Genomic DNA, 21,248 nt, shown 5'->3' with positions numbered 1-21,248 from the left:
AGTAAAGCACTTAAGCATGTCAGTATCCTTTTGATGTTCAATAGGATTTCTTACATGCTTTATGTTAAGCATATGTTTAAGTCCTTTGCTGGATAAAAACTTAATCATCACTCACAGTCACTCTATCTACAATACACCTCTTCCAACCACACAAACTAGATCAGGGCTACTCAACAGCAGCCCATTTGTTTGTGGCCCGCGGTCAGGGGCAGATGACGATTTTGCAGGGCCCAGGGCAGCACAATTTTGCAGGGCCCCCCCCTTTGACGCAGCGCATGCGCGGGGCTTCTTGAAGCGTGGGGCCCGGGGTGGCCGCCCCGCTCGCCCTGCCCTATATCCGCCCCTGCCCGCGGTGCAGTTTGTGTTTACATGGGGCTCAACACACGGCCTGCGGGTAGGATCCTTTGAACATGGCTTCCACCGTGAACACATTCCACAACGGCAAGGTGTCTCTCAGGCGGGTTGAGCATTGAAAGACGCAAAAGGACGGGCTGGCTGGAACAGAGGGGTTCAAGGTATCGGCGTTTCTAGCCCCCAAGAAGATGATGCTGGGAGTACCAGGGCATTGTGTGAAGTTCTGGCTGCTTAGCCTTTTGAGCAGAGCCCAAGAGGTGCTGACTGGCTCACACTGGCCACATTTGGGTCCGGCGCTGCGGCCAGGCAGCCCTGCGTCTGTCCTGCACTAAGCGACGGACTCCTGTGTGGGGACATCAGCCCTGTTGGGTATCCAGGACAGGGCTCCTGAGCACCTGTCTTTTTTTGCCTCTCGTGTCTGGCCTGACTTTCCCAGCTCCCCTCCTGCTGCAGGTCGGAGCGCTCCGGCTTGGAAATTTGTCTTTTTACAGTAAAATCACTCCAAGAAACGCACAACCTGAAGCTTCAAGTTAAACACCCAAAACACCAGTATACAATTTTTCTTTTTAATTAGAAGCATTAAAAATGGCAACAAAGAAGAGATGTTTGATGGATGAACACAGGGTTTTCAACCTGTTTGGGAGATGGAATTCGCTTTTGCAGAGATCAATGGAAAACCAACGTGTCTTCTTTGTCAAAAGACTATCGCTGTGTTAAAGAAAAAAAACCTGCAATGGCACCATGAATCTAGTCATCCTGAGTTCAAAGACTTGTATCCACCTGACAGCAAATCATGAAAAACAAAGATACATTCCTTACTGGACGGGTTACCATACTCAACAAGATATGTTCCATTCGCTAGTTTGCAAACACAATCTTCACATTGATTGTACTTACACTCCAGAAAATTCCAGTACAGTATTGGCAGTTTTTGCTTGATTTGTTAAAATTGTGAAGCAAAACAAAACATATAGTCAATATAATGATCTTCTGTTGATATGCGTTTTAATAATTAAATTCCTGGACTGTCATTGCTCATTAAAAGTGCTGTCCTATTGGTGGAAATTGGGTAAATATTGCATTTTAGTAATATCAGCAGAACTGACTTAAATGGGGCCTGCGTCTTCTGCAGTCCTCCCTTAATCTTTGTATTCATGCTTCATTTCCCTATGTCTAATAAACTCATCTACATGGCTCCATCAACGGAGCCATGTAGTCTAGGCATACCCCTGGAGTGATACCTCCCTGACACAGTATAAAAGGAGCCGTGCACTCTCCCTACCCTCAGTTCCTTCTTGCCAACAAAAAGATGCACTGACAACCATGTAGCCACCTGACGGATGTCCTAGATAGGGATGTGAGTCCTGAATGCTGTTGATGAAGCCTGCAGCCCTGTTGTGTACGCCTGCACAATCAGTGGCAGGGAACACCAACCAGCTCGTAGCAAGAACATATACATAAAGTGATCCAGTTTAAAATTCTCTGGGTATAGATCGGCCGACCCCTCATTCACTCAGCCATAGGGAGAACAACCGGGTGGATTTTCGGAATGGCCTAGTTCTCTCCAGGTAAAAGGCCAGGGCACACCACATGTCCAAAGAATCCTAACCCTAACCCTCATCATCAGAACAGAGGGGCTTGCAACAGAGAATCAGTAGGAAAAATGCCTTGACCCAAATGGAAGGCTGACATCACTTTCAGTAGAAAGATCAGATATGGACGGAGAGGAGCCTTGTCCTTTTGCAAAACCCTATACATTGGTTCCGAGGTCAAGACTTGAAGTTCAGATACTTGTCTAACCAATGTTATCACCACAAGGAAGGCTACATTCCAGGACAAATGCGACCAAGAGTACATGGTCAGCAATAAGCCTACACAGGCCCAGGTTCAAGTCCCAAGGAGGGACCAGGGTTCTGACCTAAGGAAAAAGACACTCCAGACCCTTGAGAAACCTGCATGTCATATCACACATGGGAGAAGACCATGTGTCCCAGCACCAGGGTATGAAAGGTGGAAATAGCTGCAAAGTACATCTTGAGAGAGGAATGTGCCAACCTCTGGTCTTTCAAATAAAGCAGGTAACCTAGGATCTATTGGATCGGGGCCTTTGTCAGGGAGATGCTGCAATCCGTCGCCCAACGCAAAAACCTCACCCATCCATGCCATGAGGTGCAGCAATGTGAGGTTAGGCTGAAGGAGATAGCCATGGTCCTGAGAGTTAATTGTGAAGTGAGGACAAAAGCTTTCCTTATTTGTGAGGCCCACAGAAGGGCCAGTCACAACTGCAGTTGTTATGTTCACCGCACAGCATAGATAGCACTCCTGGTGCATCTTTGGGATGGTCTGGTGCCTCAAAAGAAGTGGAGTTAACAAGGGCTTATGTCTCCCCCATCCCCACCAGCACAGCACCACCTCTCAAAATAGAGAGCTGCATCAAGGGAAACACATTGCACTAGGGATGTAAAATCCTGGTGAATCAGTTAACCGGATAAACTTTAGGTTAACCTACCATTTAACAGGTTAACTGACTAAGCAGTAGTCTGGGCAGGGAACCCCCAGCCCACAGGGCTCCCGCTCCCAGCCCCATGTCTGGGATTGGCTACCCACTCCCCACTCCAGCTGCCAACCACACGGAGCTAGCTCCCAACCCCAACCTCCAGCCACTGGTGGGAGGCTGCTCCCGGGGAGCCAGGAAACTGGTTAACAGTTCACATCCCTACATGGCACTATCCAGAAGAGCTCCCTGTTGGTTGCTAGGTAGGACTTCACAACAACCCTGTCATCAGTGAATAGCTAAATGCTATATGTTGACCCTAATTTGTAATAGGTCCCCTGCTCATCAGTGTATATTAGCAACGTTGAGCTACAACTGAATGATGGTGAAATCTCCACTTTGACTAAAATCTGAACCCAGCTTCTCTTTCACTGCTGGCTAGAGCAGACACTGTTTATCCATTATTTAGTTGTGGAGTGGCAATGTCAGAGCTTTTTTCTGATAACGATGTTTAGATGATGTATGTTGCACAAATAAACCACCTACATTAAAACGCCCGCATTATTATACACAGGAAATTTTCCACCCTCTTTGAAATGATTTGTCATAGTTGTCTTCACACTTATTCCGTTTCTTGCACCATAATTTACTGGAAAACTGTTCCATAATTGCTAGTTTGACTTTGACAGGAATTGTATGACAGGAGGATTTCAATCATTCACAGTCCAGAAATATCAAATGTTATCCTCACAGTGACAATGAAATCTATACTGGCACCACATACAATCATACCACTCAGCATTTCCACACATTGAGGGAACCACTATTTACCCAACTGCCACCACCAAAAATGATTTATCAAAAGTCTAAAAAGGCAGCAGCACAACATTTTCAAGGCCTCTCATGGCAAGGAATAGTTTTTTTCTATTTTTTTCTTTATTAATTTTCATGATAGGTAAAAAACTACACAAACAAAGCAACGAGTAAGAAATTCAAATTAAAACTGCAATCTTAATGGAAACATTGGACAAAAATGTAGAGATTTATTATCTCTTCTAAATTTTTGTATAATAGGAAAAACATACATGGTGTTTATTTTCTTGTGTACACTAACACCTTCAGTGGCTACCATATGATTTAGCACAGGATCACTGCAAAATTAATCACTCACAAATCATTCATACTCTGATGGATTTCTCTCCCATACCATTATACTGCGTTTTAAATATCATGCTGATATTTTCAAAAGAGGATGCTTAAAATCAGGATGCTCAGACCATATTTAAGCACTTAATTTTTAAAAGTGTTCAGTACAGTGCAGCCTTTGAGTGCTCAACATTTTTAAACTTCATGCTACATATTTACGTGCTTAAAAATGGAATTAGCAGCCTAACATTAAGAATCATTTTAAACGTGTTTGGCTCATGTACTCTATCAGTTATCGTGATGAAGGACATAATAAAACCTAGCTGGATTAGACTGATCTATTTTTAAATGATCTCCAAACATTGTTTCCAAGTCTGTTTCCATGTTACTATAAAACTGCCTACCTAAAGAAAACATTTGAAAGACTCTGTAAGGAGAACATAGTAGAGTTTCCCGAAGTCTTGTTACCTTTCTTTGGATTCAACTGCAGGAGCATACAGTATGACCTTACAACAGCTAATGTTTTAAACTGAAGATAGCATGATTCTTAACCTACATGGAGGTATGGTAAGTTAGAAGGGGGAATATTTTGCCCAAGATCTTAAATGGACACAGCTGTCCTTTCCTATTTGAAATGAGCAAGTTTTCTCATTAGTTGAAAGTTCTAATTTGAACTCACCTAAGAAGCAACTGCAATGATAAAACATGAAAATATATTTCATACTTTTCTTCAGAAGATCAGTATTTTTTCTAGTTCTTATTATGTCTGTAGCAAGGTTTCCTCGAAGCTGCATAGCAGCACAGCACCATAGCTGCTTAATTCTCCCTACCCAGCCAGAGGTTCAGTCCCTTCCCTACTGGACAGGAGAGATTCCCTGCTTTGGGAAAGCAGCTACTGGGAGGTGCTACTGTCATGGAGGGAGAAGTGTCCTTCCCCCAGCTAGGCACGCATGGAGCCCTGAGCCCCTGGCTAGGCAGGGATGATTAAGCAGCTTTGGGCCATGCTGCAGCACAGCATAGAGGGAACCTTGATCTGTAGTTAGTCTGTAGTTAAATATTCATATACAATATGCAGCAAACATTTATGCATTCACAGGTTAACACCCCTAAGAAAAATGCCTCCCAGAACTAAAGGAAGAATGATTCCTTAACCATGTCTCCATAAATCTATCCCTCTTACGTACTACCCTGCATCTACGTCATGGGTTTGGAGTTTATTTTCCCCAAATAGCTTCCAAATCAATGTCTTTTCCAAGTTACAGAACAAAAGGAATAAGGAACTGGCTGAGACATTTACACATTTTACCTGCAGTGAAATGCCAACTCTTTTATCAAAAGGGTTTAACTACTTTGCTACTAAGAGGAAGAATGTCTTAATAAATCCACCAAATGTCACAAGTTACAGAGGAAAGTCAATTCTCTAGAATCTTTTCCTTACCTGCCTAATGTCCCTCTGAGATGATAGTGAAGAGGAGGCACTTTTATGCGAGGGAGTGGATGTTCTGTGAGCAGGAGATACACCCTTCTCCTCTGAACTCATAGTTGCAGCTAATTTCTAGTGATGATCTTGTGCTGTGAAGACCATGCCAATCTCTTCTCAAACTCACAAATAGAAAAGGGGAAGGATTTTCCACATTATTCAATTTCACAATTTATCTTCTGGAAAGGAGGAGATGAATTCAAAAGACATCCAAACTTCACCTTAGTTAAAACAAAAATGGGAGAGGGAAAAAAAGGAGAGTTTCATTACACATCTGTAAGCAAACAAACAGAATCATTGTATTTGCACTGACAGAACTCTAAGTTGTTTTATCATATGGTTTCATCAATACACATAACAGCTCTCACAAATATTTACCTAGGCTTGCTTGCTTTCTAGTCAGCTGGAAACATTTGTCCCTTGGATTTCAGAACATGAGGTTTTACCCCATGTTAAGACTTTCCTGCATGAACTCACATACAAATGCCTGACCCTTACTTCAACAAGCTCTATCCATGCTGGTGACTTCATCCTGTAGAGCAAGACTCTTTGGGTACATCTAAACTACATGCCTCTGGTGACAGAGGCATGTAGATTGGACTACCCGACATAGGAAAATGAAACGGTGATTTAAAAAATCACTGCTTCATTTAAATTTAAATGGCTGTCGCGCTGAGCCAATCAGCTGTTTGTCAGCTCAGCGCGCTAGTCTGGACGCTCCGCGGTCGACATCAAAGGCATTTGTCGACCTCCCAGGTATGCCTCATGACTCCACACTGACAAACAAATAAAGCACCTTCCTCATTAAAAAAAAAAACCAGACATATACACTTTTGTGTATCAGCCTGTAGTACTGTTTCTACAAGAAACAAATGGATCTCTATGACGGTCGTAGCCTCTTTCGCCCTTGTATTAGAGGAAAAAGTAATAAAGCCACACTCAAACTGGGCTTCTCTCATTCACATTAGTATCCCAAAGACTGCCAGACCATTTTAACAACGTTTTCATATTGCACAATTACAATACATAAGTATGTGCTGCAGAGATTTATATCAACATTGGTATTGCAAGAACTATATAATTCAAATAAAAAAATCAATTTTAATGTTTAAAACTGCTGCACTTTTTAAAGATTTGACACAGCAGAAAGCAAAAATGATAATCCCAGTTCACTGAACTGTACAAGTGCAGTCTTAAAATAGCTAAAAGACAACGTTTTCAGCCATGAACGATAAAAGTCACTTACATTATTTTTAGCATACTAGCTTTCAGGTAAATGAAAATCAAATGGGTTTCAACATAGCTGATCTCTACTGAGTTAATTATTAAGAAAAAATTGTATGTAGGATTCGTAGGGTAAGACAGAGATCTGACACTTAAGAGTGCATCCAGTCCTTAACGTATTCAGGAAGACTATGCACTGTTGTTAGAACCAACTCAGTGCTAGCACGTAGCACACAAGAACAGTTTTACCAATGGTCACTTGTCCTGAGCTATTGGGAAGTGCTTTCTAGTCAAGTCCAAAGTTTTAAATAAAATAAAGAAATAAATAATGACATTTGAACCAGACTAAGGCTTTGTCGACACTTACAAGTTTAAAGCACGACCATAACAGAGCTTTAACACACGGCACCAGAGAGCTCTCCCAGCACTATAGGTAATCCACCTCCAGGAAAGGAGTAGCTAACAGCACTGGGAGCCAGGAGTGTAGCTACAGGTGGGTCTGAGTGGGCCACAGTCCACATACTTAGCATCTAGAACCACACAAATTAGGGCCAGAGGTGGGGCCCCCCCAAATGCACAAGCTGGGACTTCCAGCTCTGGCATGGTGTCCATCAGCCCAGGTGTGCCCTCCTCCTGCTGGTGCTATATGCTACTGCCTCACTCGTCATTCAGCCCCAGTGCTAGCTCTGCATGGGGTATGCTTTATGGGAGCACATCTGGGTAGGGCTAGTGCTTGGCCAAAACAGGACAGGGCCAAACTGGGGTCAAGAGGAGAAGGCAGAGCTTAAGCCTTGATGGGGACCCCTCCACTCAATGGATGCACCCCACATTCTGTGTGCCCCTGGTGCCTTCTGAGTAGTAAAAAGGTTGAGGGAGGCTGGTCCCCATGTTCCTGAGCACCAGATTCCTCCTGCATTCCTGATTCTTCCTGCCCATCCTCCCCAGGGCCCTCCATCCTTCCCATGCCCTCCCCATATCATTGCTTGCTCATCTGAAAGCAGGGGACTACTCACTTTTCCTGTCCTAGCTACACCAGTGCTGGAAGCCTTTTTACACTGGCACTTTACAGCGCCGTAACTTGCTATGCTCGGGGGTGTCTGTGTGTATTTTCACAGCCCTGAGCAAGAAACTTACAGTGCAGTAAAGTGGCAGTGTAGACAAGTGCTTTTATGATAAGAACAAATTCACTCGAGAGACAGAGCTGAGACAACCACATTTATTAAACTTATTAAATCACTGACTGCAAACGCAGCCCAGTTTATTGCTTACATATTGCTTATCTAAAAGTATATCTTCATGAAATTACACCAAACTGCTTAATGCAAATGTAAACAGTGATTCACACACAATATAGCTTATAAACAGAACTTTCCAGTTGGTACATTTTATAACATAACTGTGCATTAGTATCTGCTCAAGGGTGATACTTCAGTAAATATTACAAGTGTTAACAAAATTAAATATTTTTAGCACCCATGAATGAAACAAATAGAGAAACATGACTGAAAAATAGGCAGCTCTAAGAACAGGAGAAACTATTAACACAACGAGCTAACTTTTATTTTTCTCAAGGGATGCTCCATTCCTGCTCTGCCTGTAGCCCCACCCCTGTTCCCCTAAGACCCCAAGCTTGCTTTGCCTCTTTCTACCCCTATCTGCCCCCAAAGGCCCCCACTCATCCACGACTCACTGCTCTCCACCCTCCCACATGAGCCCTCCCTTGCTGCCAAACAGTTCTTCAGCACTGCCTCCAAAAAGTGGTGGCTAGTGGGTGCTGAACACCCACTACTTTTTCCTTAGGTGCTTGAGTCCCTGAAAACTCAGAGTCAACACCTATGCTATGATCAACAGCTTGTATTTTAGAAAGTAATGAAAAAATCTCCGGAACAGTGTACCAGCTTTGAGCTTTCCTATGTTGTGTGCAGTTCAGATCCACTACCCTTCAATAATTATTTCCTAAATTCTGCCTGAAAAATAAAGCATCATATTCCCCTTACAGCATATTAAGAGAGTTAAACTAAAACAACAAAACTCCAAATGCAATGAGTTCTTAGTCTCTCCATAGCTAAAATTGAAGCTGGCTTTCTACAGGTTGAAGCTCCCTGGTTTGGCACCCTTGGGACCTGACTGGTTCTGAAGGAAGGATTTTGCCGGATGAGGGGAGGTCATTTCTGGCTCTTCCTGCCACCAGCCCAGCTGGGCTTGCAGCCACAGCAGGGCTGCCAACTCTCCTGCCACCAGCATCCCTGCCAGCTTCCTTGCCCCACAGGGCCCACTGAGCTCCCCCACAGTGAGTTCCCCACGGCTCCTGGCAGCTGTGGTGAGTTTCCCACCATGAGCTTGGGAGTCACAGGGAGCTCACTGCAGGGGTTGGGAGCCTCAACTCCCAGTATTCACAAATTTCACCATTCGCAGTGGATGAGAGAACACATCCGCCGTGAATGGCGAGGGTTTTTTGCAGTCAAAACGTTGATGATATAAAGGAAAATTAAGTTGTGAGCAAGAGGCAGACCCTGCTCACAGAAGCTGGCAAGAACAGGGTGAATACTGCAGAAATATGCATTCCTAAGTGCTTCTAGGCAGACAAATATATACATAAGTATATAAACCCCACAGATGGTATCAGAGCACTTCGATATCAAATGCATTCCCCAATGATGACAGGAAAACACTGATGCACCTTAAGGAAATGGTCAGGGTGACAATATGATGGATAGAGATGTTTTGATCAAACACGTACAAGTAATGAGTGGTGCTCTAGTACATCAGAGGGTGGCATCCTAATACATCAGAGGCAATACATAATTTGTTTGTATTAATGTATAAAGATGTTTCTCAGAGGGAGTACCTTTGGCAAGTCTAGGGGGTAGTAGACAATCCTGCCACTGACTGAGCTGAATCCACTGTCATGAGCATACATGTCTTAGTATCTTCGCAGAGTCTGCCAGGTGCTATAACTTTGCTTCATCAACAATAAACCTGGCCTTTGTCCCTTAAAGGCTCTTGAGGTCATTGGGCGATTTGCTCAAGGTCTGTCATGCTAGCTACGTTGCACAGGGCTAGTGCAGCACACAGAGGGAACACACAAGCAGCCAAACATTTGTCAATATCTCACCACATGGGATACACTATGTTAAACTGAATTCAGTAACCTGCGGTTGGCCTCTTCCTCTAATATTTGGAACTTTCGTATGTGTATCCCTTTCCTAATTTAAATTTGATATTGAGACCATATCAGATGTAGCTACTGGTTACAGCAAAAGGGGAAACTCTCTTTGCACCAGTCCAGGACAGTGGGAGCTGTGTGGAAGTGCTGTTTACTTTGCTACAATCCACTCTCTCAGCTATAATTTCCCACTTTTTCGTGTATACTTTTCTTGGTGCTTAAGATCAAATATTAACTAGGATTAAGACACTGATACATAAAAACTTAATCACTTCCTACTTCCATCATTCCATGTATCAAAGGATTAAATCTGTGTTTTGAGAAATGAAGGAAATATAATGACAATCATGCCTTCCACAATTTCTCATGTGAGAATTCTAAAGACTTTGCCCTATGGTTCTGCAGTATCAATACCACTTTGTGAGCCTATTAGTCCTGCCTTCAGCTGTCTACTAACTGAAACAACGTTAATTAAAGCAGATGAGTCATAGTGAATGGTTAATCTCAGGCTGAGCTCTGAAGCAGTTGACTTTTGTGTCGATATTGCATTAAACAGTCTGAAAGATCTGTAAGTGCTGAGAGCTACTTACTGATTTATCTCCAATTGTTAACTGGATTAGAAGAACGCACATGAATCAACATTCTTGAAATAATTTCTTAGGAAAGGTATAGACAGAACAATTATGAAGAAGTATAAAATAAAGAATGAAATATTGATTTACTAAAAATAAATTCTCTACCTCATAAACTGACTGGGAAGGGATTATTTCAATTTATTTTGATCAATTTTTATTAAAAATACATGAAATTCATATGCAGCTATAGATACATTCTAAAATTTGATTCAGAAGAGGTCCACTATTTGTACTAGAGAAAAGGCTTGAAGGGTGTTTTGGGATAACATTTCGATTAGTAAGAGGATGTTCATACTGATGGCAGTACATAAATGAGGGAGCCAATATTAGGCAATACACAAAAGAAAAACATTGGAAAAAATATGAAACTGGCAGACACAAATGGAGGGAAAGATAGATGTGAGGGACAAGAGGAAGAGCAGTGTGGGAAAGAAGGAAAAGATTTTCAGAAGAAGTCACATGTCCATCCCAGGAAAAGTGAAATAAAAAGAAGCCTGTATCACCTGAAGTGAAATGAGCAAACTCCATGCTATCTTTCTTATTGATTAGATGCTTCCTGAAAATGCATCTGGAGCTGGAGAACAGACTAGCTCTCCTTAGTGGATGGGTCTCCCACCTTAAAACCACAATTGTAAGTAGTAACAGTCATTGGCAATGAGGATTCTGAGAGAGGAATCTGATGATCACAGACCTCAAGGAATGGGATAGACTCCACAGAGCCAGAGAAACAGTCAAAATGCATTTGATACCCTGAAGTAGGATAGTCTTCTGAAAGAACCTGGTGTTCCCCAGCAACCAAATAAGAACAGACCTCTGATTAATTGGTGTATTCCCCAAATTATTTTTATTAACTGTTGGAAGCTGGGCACTTTTAGCAATTCCTCTACTACGAATGGAAATGAGGGCAGGCATCCAAATCACTCACACTCTAGACTGGACAGCCATGAACAAACTCTTTGACATTGGTTAGGAAAAGTCATCTCTACCCTCAGAGAGTATTCCAAGGGCATGGAGCCTAGTCCAGGTATGCTCCCCTTAGGAGGAGCAAGATCAATATTATTCCTGTGCCAAAACAATTATTAATAATAGTGATGAGAAAGTACCAGTACATAACTAGAGCCAAATGTTATAAGAGGTGCAGGGTTTTCACCTACAAGAACAACAACAACAACAACAAAAGGACAACTCCAAATAAAATCCAATCTCACATGATAAAATTTGTGCTGCTCTGCACAGTTGCCCAGAAGAGTCTCTATGCGGATTAATATCTATGCAGTGTAGGAGTAATTTAGCCATATAGTTTACAGTGTGGTAGTGGGTCTCTAGACAAAAATGAAGTTTAAAAATGGGAGTGTTTTTCTAAAATGTGAAATACTTCTACTTCCGCATTTCTACCGATCGTTCTCCCAAAAGGAGAAGTTCTGTACTTGGAGAGGGATGATAGACAAGAGAGATATGTTCTGTGGATGTATAGAACAAAAGCCAAAACTGTACACCACAATTCGGGGGGGAGGGGTGAATCCTTTTTCTGTAAAGCATACTGCATATTTTATTGAAAATTTCTGCCCACATTACTTCATGGAAAAAGATCAGCAAACTCATAACACTGCTTTTGTTGCAGCCCATAACAATGGATTGTAGATGTTGCAAATACAGAAATACAAGAAACACATCTCACTAATGTAGCAAAATACAGGTAATCTAATAAAATTTAATAACCTGCTTATGGGAAATAAGTGATTTGTCTGTGTTATAAAACAGGAACTCAATCACTTCATAGAAACTAACTCATGATCAGCAACATTAGCATTTAAGGTTCACCCCTGGGTATATTGTGTTTCTACCACAACATCAGAACATAACATAAGACCAGCCATACTGGGTCAGACCAAAGGTCCATCTAGCCCAGTATCCTGTCTTCCAACAGCGGCCGATGCTGGGTGCCCCAAAAGGAACAAACAAAAGGGATAATCATCAAGTGATCCCCTCTTTCACCCATTCCCATGACAACTTACTTTACTTAAGAGCATTTGTTGAGGGACTTTGTCAAAGGCTTTTTGGAAATCTAAGTATATTATACCACTGGATCCCCTTTGTTCACATGATTGTTGACCCCTTCAAAGAAGACTAGTAGATTAATGGAAGATTATCCAAATAATTATAGTTTGTTTCTATTTCTTCCAATAAATGGATAAAGAATTATTTATTAATGCAGTTGATTTCAAGTGTGCTGGTTTTCTTAGTCTCTAAGGGTATGTCTACACTACAAAGTTAATTTGAACTAACAGCCGTTAGTTCGAATTAACTTTCATAGCGTCTATACATACAAACCGCTAGTTCGAACTTAATTCGAACTAGCAGAATGCTTAATTCGAACTCAGTAAACCTCATTCTACGAGGACTAACACCTAGTTCGAATTAAGTCGTTCGAATTAAGGGCTCTGTAGCCACTTAATTCAAACTAGTTGGAGGCTAGCCCTTCCCAGCTTGCCCTGGTGGCCACTCTGGGCCAAACCAGGGAAACTTTTCTGCCCCCCTCCTGGCCCTGGAGCCCTTAAAGGGGCACGATCTGGCTACAGTGCTTGTGCCAGTTGCAAGCCTGCCAGCACCCAGCCAGCAGACCCTGCACCTGGCACGCAATGAGCCAGCCACCCGCTGCCACCCAGCCCTCCGCCTCTTCCCAGGACAAGGCTGGCAGCTCCTAGGAGCCTGACCGGGGCTGCAAGAGGCGGGCGCCCGCTTGGTCGAGTGCGGAGATCGTGGACCTCATCGAGGTTTGGGGGTGGACTCCAATGTCCATGATCTCCGCACTAGGCACAGGAATGTGGCCATCGAGGGCACGATAGCTGCCAGCCTGGCCACATGCAAACCCAGGAGCAGGTTTGCAGGAAAATCAACTTGGTCCAGTGAGACCCCTGACCCTGAGCTTAGAACATAAGAAAGGCCGTACTGGGTCAGACCAAAGGTCCATCTAACCGAGTAGCCTGTCCGCTGAGAGCGGCCAGCACGAGGTACCCTGGAGGGGATGGATCGGAGACAATGACCAAGCAATTTGTCTCATGCCATCTATCTCCAGCCTTCCACAAACAGAGGCCAGGGACACCGTTCCTACCCCCTGGCTAATAGCACTCCATGGACCCAACCTCCATGAATTTATCTAACTTCTCTTAAAACTCTGTTATGGTTCTAGCCTTCACAGCCTCCCATGGCAAGGAGTTCCACAGGTTGACTTTGTGCTATGTGAAGAAGAACTTTCGCTTATTAGCTTTAAACCTGCTGTCCATTCATTTCATGTGGTGTCCTCTAGTCCTTCTATTATGGGAACTAATGAACTTTTCTTTATTCACCCTCTCCACGCCACTCATGATTTTATAGACCTCTATCATATCCCCCCTCAGTCTCCTCTTTTCTAAGCTGAAAATCCCAGTCTCTTTAGCCTCTCTTCATATGGGACCTGTTCCAAACCCTTAATCATTGTAGTTCTTTTCTCAACCCTTTCCAAGGCCAAAATATCATTTTTGAGGTGAGGAGACCACATATGTACACGGTAATGAAGATATGGTGTACCATAGTTTTATACTTTCCCTCCTCCTTCTTTCCCTGGCTTCCCCCTTCCAGCTCCCTCCTCTCAGGTTTCCACCTCCCCTCTCCCACCCTCTCTTTTCTCCCTCCCACCTCCTTTTCCCAGTCTCTCCAGAGGTTAATCCTCCCCCCCTCAGTTTTGTTAAATAAAGAGAGTTTCTATTTTTGAACACGTGTCCTTTATTTTTTACATCAGAAAGGGGGGGTAGGGAAGGGTAAGTGGAAGGAGGTGAGGGAGGAATGGGGCACAAGTCCTCGATGGGGAGGACTGGGGTGACTCTGCGGGTTCCTCGGGGTGGAAGCTCTCCTTCAGGGCCTCCTGGATCCTAACAGCCCCCCGATTGACACCCCCGGATGGCAGCCTGCGGCAAGTGCAGCCGGGCTGATGGCAGAGTGCTGTGATGTGCCGAGTGTGGGCACTTAGGCACTCCAAGACAGGACTGCTTTGCTGTCCCCTCATCGAGGTAGACAAGCAAGCAGGGAACCGTGAGAACTGTCTGTCTGGGGTGGGGGTCAGGTCCCTTTAAGTACAGCCCTTGGCAAGCCTGAGGCAGCAGCTCCACACTCTAAGTCCTAATCTGAAGCCCTGCCAGCACTGGTTCCGGCCAGCCTTGACTTCGGTTCAGGGTCCACTCAATGTGGACATGCTAGTTCGAATTAACAACGCTAATTCGAATTAGTTTTTAGGTCTAGATGCACTAATTCGAATTAGCTTAGTTCGAATTAACTAATTCAAACTAAGTTAGTTCGAATTAGTGCTGTAGTGTAGACATACCCAAAGGGTGCATCTACACAGCACAGTTATTTTAAAATAACAGATGTTATTTCAGAATAACCATGCAAGTATCTACCCAGCAATTCATTATTTTGAAATAACTGATGGCTTATTCTGACTTCTGTAAACCTCGTTCCATGAGGAATAATGCCTTTTCGGAATAGCAGTACTGTGGATGCTCCACTGCAGCTATTTTGAAATAACTCCTCCTCAGAGCCATTCAAAGTAATTACTCCCCAGTGCCTCCTGGGGCTCTACACGTCCACATTAGGGAAGCCTGCCTCAGACTAATTTTGAGGCTCCCCTGTAATGTAGACGTGGTATTTCAAAATAAGCTATTTCAGAGTATTTCTTCCGGAATAGCTTATTTCGAAAGAAGCGTGCAGTGTAGACGTACCCTAAAACACAAAATTCAGTTTTTCAAAAACACATCTCATAATCGTCAGTGGAAAGTAGTGAGGTTTACTCTGCTTCTACTGGATTTTATTGAATTGGTGTTGACTGACAACTCCTATACTCCCAAAACACTTGACACTCAGTGGGTAAGTCTAGACTGGCAAGATTTTGCGCAAAAACTTGCCAGCTGTCTACACTGGCCGTTTGAATTTGCGCAAGAGCACTGACGTTCTAATGTAAGAATTCGGTACTTCTTGCGCAAATACTTTGACGCTCCTGCTCAGGGATAAGCCCTCTTGCGCAAGAATACTTGCGCAAGAGGGCCAATGTAGACAGGCACCTTAATTTTTTGCGCAAGACAGCCCGATGGTTAAAACGGCCATTGGAGCTTTCTTGCGCAAAAGCGCGTCTATACTGGGAATGGATGCTTTTGCGCAAAAGCATCCGTGCCAATCTAGACACTCTTTTGCAGAAATACTTTTAATGGAAAGTCTAGACACAGCCAATATGTTTTCTAGAGCAATGACTAGCACTTTGTTTTTCAGTCCTGGTTCATAAGTATTCCAAAACACTAAAAAAGGAAATTAATTCTGCTTTAAAATCCATAACTAAGACTGATGTCCTCAATAATGACCTCAGATGCATGATGGAGGTCAAACACCAAATAATCAGATTCTGAGGAAAGGTCAGTACAACATCTGCCTTTCCTATTTTCTGCTTGCCTACATGATTAAGTATAATTTTCTGCCCTTCCAGAATCCCTGAAGCATACACGGTAATTAATGGAGTTCCAGTGCATTCAGCTTAACTGGTCATTTGAAAATGAACCTTTAGCTCATTTTCATTCTCGGAGGATGGACTCAATAGCAGAAGGGACCCTAGGACTTATTTGTGGTTGCTCCTCACTTCAGCTGCTGTAGTTACAGGATATTATGGAGTCACAGGTTTCAGCTGTGTGGAAACGTGTCATATTGTAGTAGCAGCTCATGTACCCATGCTGCATGAAGGCAGCATAGCATGCTATGAGAAACAAAAGGTAAGCACACAGAGGAGGGCCATGTTTTTAAAACTTTTAAATACAGCCCATTATTATTCTATGACACTATAACAGAAAAAATTTCCACATGGAGAGTGCTTCCAGTTAAATATAAAATCTGGAGATGGTTGATTTTTGTGACAAAAAACAGCTTTTTGACAAAATGATTCCATTATAATTTCTTGAGCTTTTATTTTAAAAAATGGAAGTGTTCTGGTTTTCAATGAACAAAACCAAACAAACCAATCCGCTAAACCCACACCCAAAAGATACTGTATAAAAATGAATGAAGATTTCATTTTCTTTGAAATTTTTCAGGGAAAATAAACCACATTTTTCAACCAGCTCTGCTAAAGCCTGCTCCCATGTGACTGCTCTCCTGAGAAGGAATGTTAATTAACATTTAAAAAGTTAATTGGTTCAATACTACATTTAACTAGTTAACCCTGAAGCAGTCCCCTGGCCACAGCGCAATGTGGCAGGCCCAGCTGGGCCAGAGCAGCCACCTGCCTGTGGCGCAACATGGGCGGGGAGCCCACTGTTCCGCAGGCTGTTCCGGCCACGCTGGGCCCACTGCACTGTGCCAGGGATGGGGGGGGGCTGCTCCAGCTGGGCTGGGCAGGACCCACCATGCTGCACCATGGGCAGGGGTTGCTCATGCTTACTGGGTGACTGGTTAACCGGTTTAGCCTTTACATATCATACTCCTGAGTTCACACCAGTTAAGACAACTCAAGATGAGGATGAGTTAGAACCCTAAAGGCTGTGAATATTGCTCCTTTTAAATGAAGTAGACTACTGATCCACAATGAAGACTGTAACTTCCCTTTAAGCAAGGGCTCCAGAAAAAGTTCATAGAAATTATATTAATCTACGGGAGAGTGAGAAGGAAATGTAAACCTATGTCCTTCTGTGAACCAAGTCATTCTGGATTTTATTACTATTCCTTTTATTTTATTACTATTCCCTCCAATTTTGTGGTTTTGGCAAACTTCATCACTTGACTGAATATGTTCTTTCCTAATTACATCAACATCTACTACAGTAAATTTTATTATGAAACTAAAATGATACAAAATCAATGTGGCACACATTAAATGGACTAAAAACTGTCTTCTAGGTCTCACTATGTAATTATAAATGGGAAATCATCATTAAGTGGATGTTTTTCTAGTGGGCCCCTTCAGAGCTCAACTATTGGCTCAAAGCTATTCAGTATTTTTATCAAATGATGAAGCATTAAAAGTCTAGGTCAAGAATACAAAGGTCCAGGATTTTAAACCCTGCTAACAAACCCTGTTGAGAGAAAAGGATGTTCCTTATTATATTATACCATACATTTCCCATTTTTAATGGTTTATTTCACAGTACTATCAATCCCCAAAATATCACGACATTAGTTTACATTAATGAGATTTTTTTAAACAATAATGAATTTTGAGTTCTTTTCATCGGTCTTCTGGCTATTTAAGCCTTGAGGATGCACTCCAGTCACATGTCCCATCTTTTCTCTGGCAGCAAACTGGCTCTTTTAAAAAGGGGATTCTCACATTATCTCACTATTTCAGGAGCTGGGCCTTTAAGAAAATCAACAAATATTGTGAGAGTTTGCAAGGGTGAATTCAAAGTGTGAAAACATCATCTGGAACAGGTTTTATAGTAAAAATCCACGTATCTCCATTAATTATGATATAATGTGTAATAAAACAAAGGAGTAGTACACTGTGGTCATTTGTTACACATTCTGATTGCAACAAATTACTGATATTTTGCTTGCTACTAGTTCTCGCCCTGTACAAGAAGCAGCTATAGGTACAATCTAGTAATTTAAAATTGGTGTAGTTAGTTACAAGAGCATAAAGGACTTAATTATTATGGGTAATATCTTAATTTGTACTTTTCAGAGACAATAATGAGAGCAGATATCTCAATAATAGAAGAACTATAATTTCTGGATAAGAAGAAAGCATTCAAAACATGCTATGCACTCTATTAGAATAAATAGCACTTTCCCAAATAGTTTACAATATGAAATAAATTAAAAATGTAATTTCCACAGGATCCCAAAAAAGGTCTATTAGGAATTAAGATGGATACAGAACTTAGTAAATTCCTTGAATCAAGAACTGTTTCCTGATTAAATAAATCAAGAACAAACCCTGGACATGTTTTCTGGACAAAGGGCTACTCCTGCTGACATGCATCAAAAAGGAAAATGTGGATTTTTTTTTTTACCATGTTATCCATCTGATTACATAACACTAAATCTCACATGAATTGTGAAATAAGTATTGGTTTTCTCAATATATTTGTGTGTTAATTTATAAAAGCTTATTTGTATAAGCAATAAAACAGTGTAAAAAATAAAACCCAAAACCAAATTTCCCATGAGTATCAGCTAGTTATCTACTAGACCTATTCATAAATTCAGCAGAAGTTGCATTATATTAGGAACTGTGATCTCAGCTGTTAATGAGTGCTAATCATGTTATCGCACTAAAATGAAAATGCCTCCAGGTACCTTCTCTATGGGAATGGTCTTATCTCTGGGATATTCTAGTTGTGGATAATTTGTATATTGTTCAAAGGACTATTTTATAGATTATTATGCTTTGAGCATAGAAAGGAAAGAAACAGGCTTTAATAATATATTTTAGATATAATCTAATGTCTAGTAAATGGAAAGTTATTTCTTAAAATATTCACACAGTTGTTTATCATATGTTCATATATCAAACAGGTTGTGGAGCAAGGGCCCCAAGAGGGTCAACTCCCACCTTTTGCTACAGCCCTCTTTCTCTGGCTGATCACGCTTAGAACACAGGTCTTTCTTGGTGGGCCCTTTCTTGGTTGGATGGGAGCCTGCTTTTGTTTTTTGGTCTAACAACAGGTGGCACCTGCCTCTCAGGAAAACCCACCAACCGATGGCTCTCTCTCAGTGAGTCTTCAGTGACTCAGGCCTCCAGCTAAATCACATGCATTGGCATCCTGTTCCAGAGTACACACAGCCAGAGCCCATCTAGGCTCAGTTCTGTCTTGTGAGCTCTCTGCAGTGAGCTGTCCCTAGTCTTACTGCTCATCTTGCCAAGGACCCAGTTCTCCCTCTTCAAGATCCACACAGCAACTGAAGGCTCTGCTGTAATGGCGACCCATATTTGGGTCCCAACCCATAGGCTGGGAAACTCTGCACCAGCCCTTTCCCTTCTGCCTGCAGCTTTAAGAGCTGCAGGGGAAGGGGAAGCTATAGAGTTGTGATGAGTGTGGACAGAGTGGCCAGCAGGGCATCTGTGGGATTTTGGGGAGGCCCCTTGTTTCAAAATAACTCAGCCATCCTGTCTACACACGCACTATTCCGAAATATCTAGTTCGGAATAGGCGTTATTCCTCTTAGAATGAGGTTTACAGAATCCGGAATAAGCAGCCCATTACCGTATTTTCCAGCGTATAAGACGGCTTTTTATGCTAAAAAACATCCCCCAAAAATCGGGGGTCGTCTTATACGCCGGGTATACAGGCAGTCCCCGACTTGCAGGTACGAACGGGGCTTTTCTCGCCCTGGAGGACACAGACCTCGCAGTCCCGCCGCCCGTGTACTCCGGGGGCAAGAAAAGCTGCTCCACGTCTCCCTGGTCTGTAGACCAGGAAGCCGCGGAGCAAAGCCGCTGCCGGCATCCTCAGAGGCTTTGCTCCCGGTGTCCCTGGTCTGCTGGAGACGGTCCCCAGCAGACCAGGGGCACGGGAGCAAAGCCGCAGCCGTGGCGGGGTCCCGCGCCTCTGAGGCTTTGCCAAAGCAAAGCCTCAGAGGCGCGGGACCCCTCCGCCTCCCCGGCTTTGCTCCCGGTGTCCCTGGTCTGCTGGAGACGGTCTGCTGGGGCGCTGCCGGTTGGCCTCTTAAGGGGGGGTAGTCTTATACGGCGAGTATAAGACGAAAACCTATCTTTTAACTAGAAAATTAGGGGGTCGTCTTATACGCCCAGTCGCCTTATACGCCGGAAAATATGGTATTTCAAAATTATTTCAAAATAATGGGCTTGTTGTGTAGACGCTCGCAAAGTTATTTCAGAATAATGTCCGTTATTCCAAAATAACGCTGCTGTGTAGACGTACCCAGTGTCCTAAAGACTAGAGTTGTATTATACACTAAGCTTCACCTCTAATACCTCTTATAATCTTAACGTTATCCTGAAAAGATCTTATTTTATAAAAGCCTACTCCTCCTCTTTGAATTCTGCCTGCAGATGGAAACATTCTTGATTCAAAGAGCAGAGAGAAATATGGGTATATGGAAAGAAGGGAACAGTGGAAAGACAGGGGAGGCAAGAAAAAATCTGAAGAGAAAAATCACAACCATTAGAAAAAGTGTACACCTTCTGTCTAGCATGTCCTCCTCAAATTAGAAAGGAAACTGAGAAACAAAGCTTTTACTTTGAGTTCTCTAGGCCATGGGGCATTTAAGGTCTCCCTAACACACTAGTCTGTTAAAAGTCTAACTGGATGAGCAGAAAAATTCATAGCTCCTTTACACCACATAGGTGTACTAACTTCACCTTCTCTTTCCCACTATATATTAATCATCTACAGTTCTATTCAACAGCTATTACATTTTCACGCCTGCGAGGCAAAAGGAGATTCCATTGTTCCTACACCCACATGCACCTAATCCTAGCACTGGGGGGAGGAGGTCGAGAATCTTGTTTCTTCACTCAGGCTTGTCTCAAAATTTTCACTCTGTGCTCAATTTAGATGAAGTCTTTTTACTCACCTTTTCCCAGTGGCGACATATGGAAATTTGCCACCTGCTATATGTAATAGGCTATCTTTGAGCTCATGCTACGTTCACCCAGAAGCTACGTAGCCACAGAGATTTCCAAAGAAGGAATGGCAAATCTCATTAATGATCAATGACTACAGAAGGAAACATTTAAAAAAAATTATTGTGTTTTTGACAACTTGGACTAGG

The 21,248-nt window shown here is 42.7% G+C and overlaps 1 protein-coding gene across 6 annotated transcripts in view; it reads right to left on the bottom strand.

Annotated features, from left to right (window-relative positions):
* OSBPL6 (oxysterol binding protein like 6) overlaps positions 1–21,248 on the bottom strand; it is a 178,378-nt gene that overhangs the window by 96,896 nt on the left and 60,234 nt on the right. For all 6 annotated transcript variants that reach the window (XM_025182804.2, XM_006119448.4, XM_014571709.3 and 3 more), the window contains one exon: positions 5,433–5,695. In XM_025182804.2, coding sequence (XP_025038589.2) covers positions 5,433–5,534 — 102 coding nt within the window. In that variant the 5' untranslated portion in view covers positions 5,535–5,695. The remainder of the gene's footprint in view (positions 1–5,432; positions 5,696–21,248) is intronic.

This window comes from Pelodiscus sinensis, chromosome 7 (genome assembly GCF_049634645.1).
Source record: "Pelodiscus sinensis isolate JC-2024 chromosome 7, ASM4963464v1, whole genome shotgun sequence".
In the NCBI taxonomy this organism is placed as follows: domain Eukaryota; kingdom Metazoa; phylum Chordata; order Testudines; family Trionychidae; genus Pelodiscus; species Pelodiscus sinensis.
Note: the sequence above shows the minus strand (reverse complement) of the source record. Positions and strands in the feature narration are given on the sequence as shown.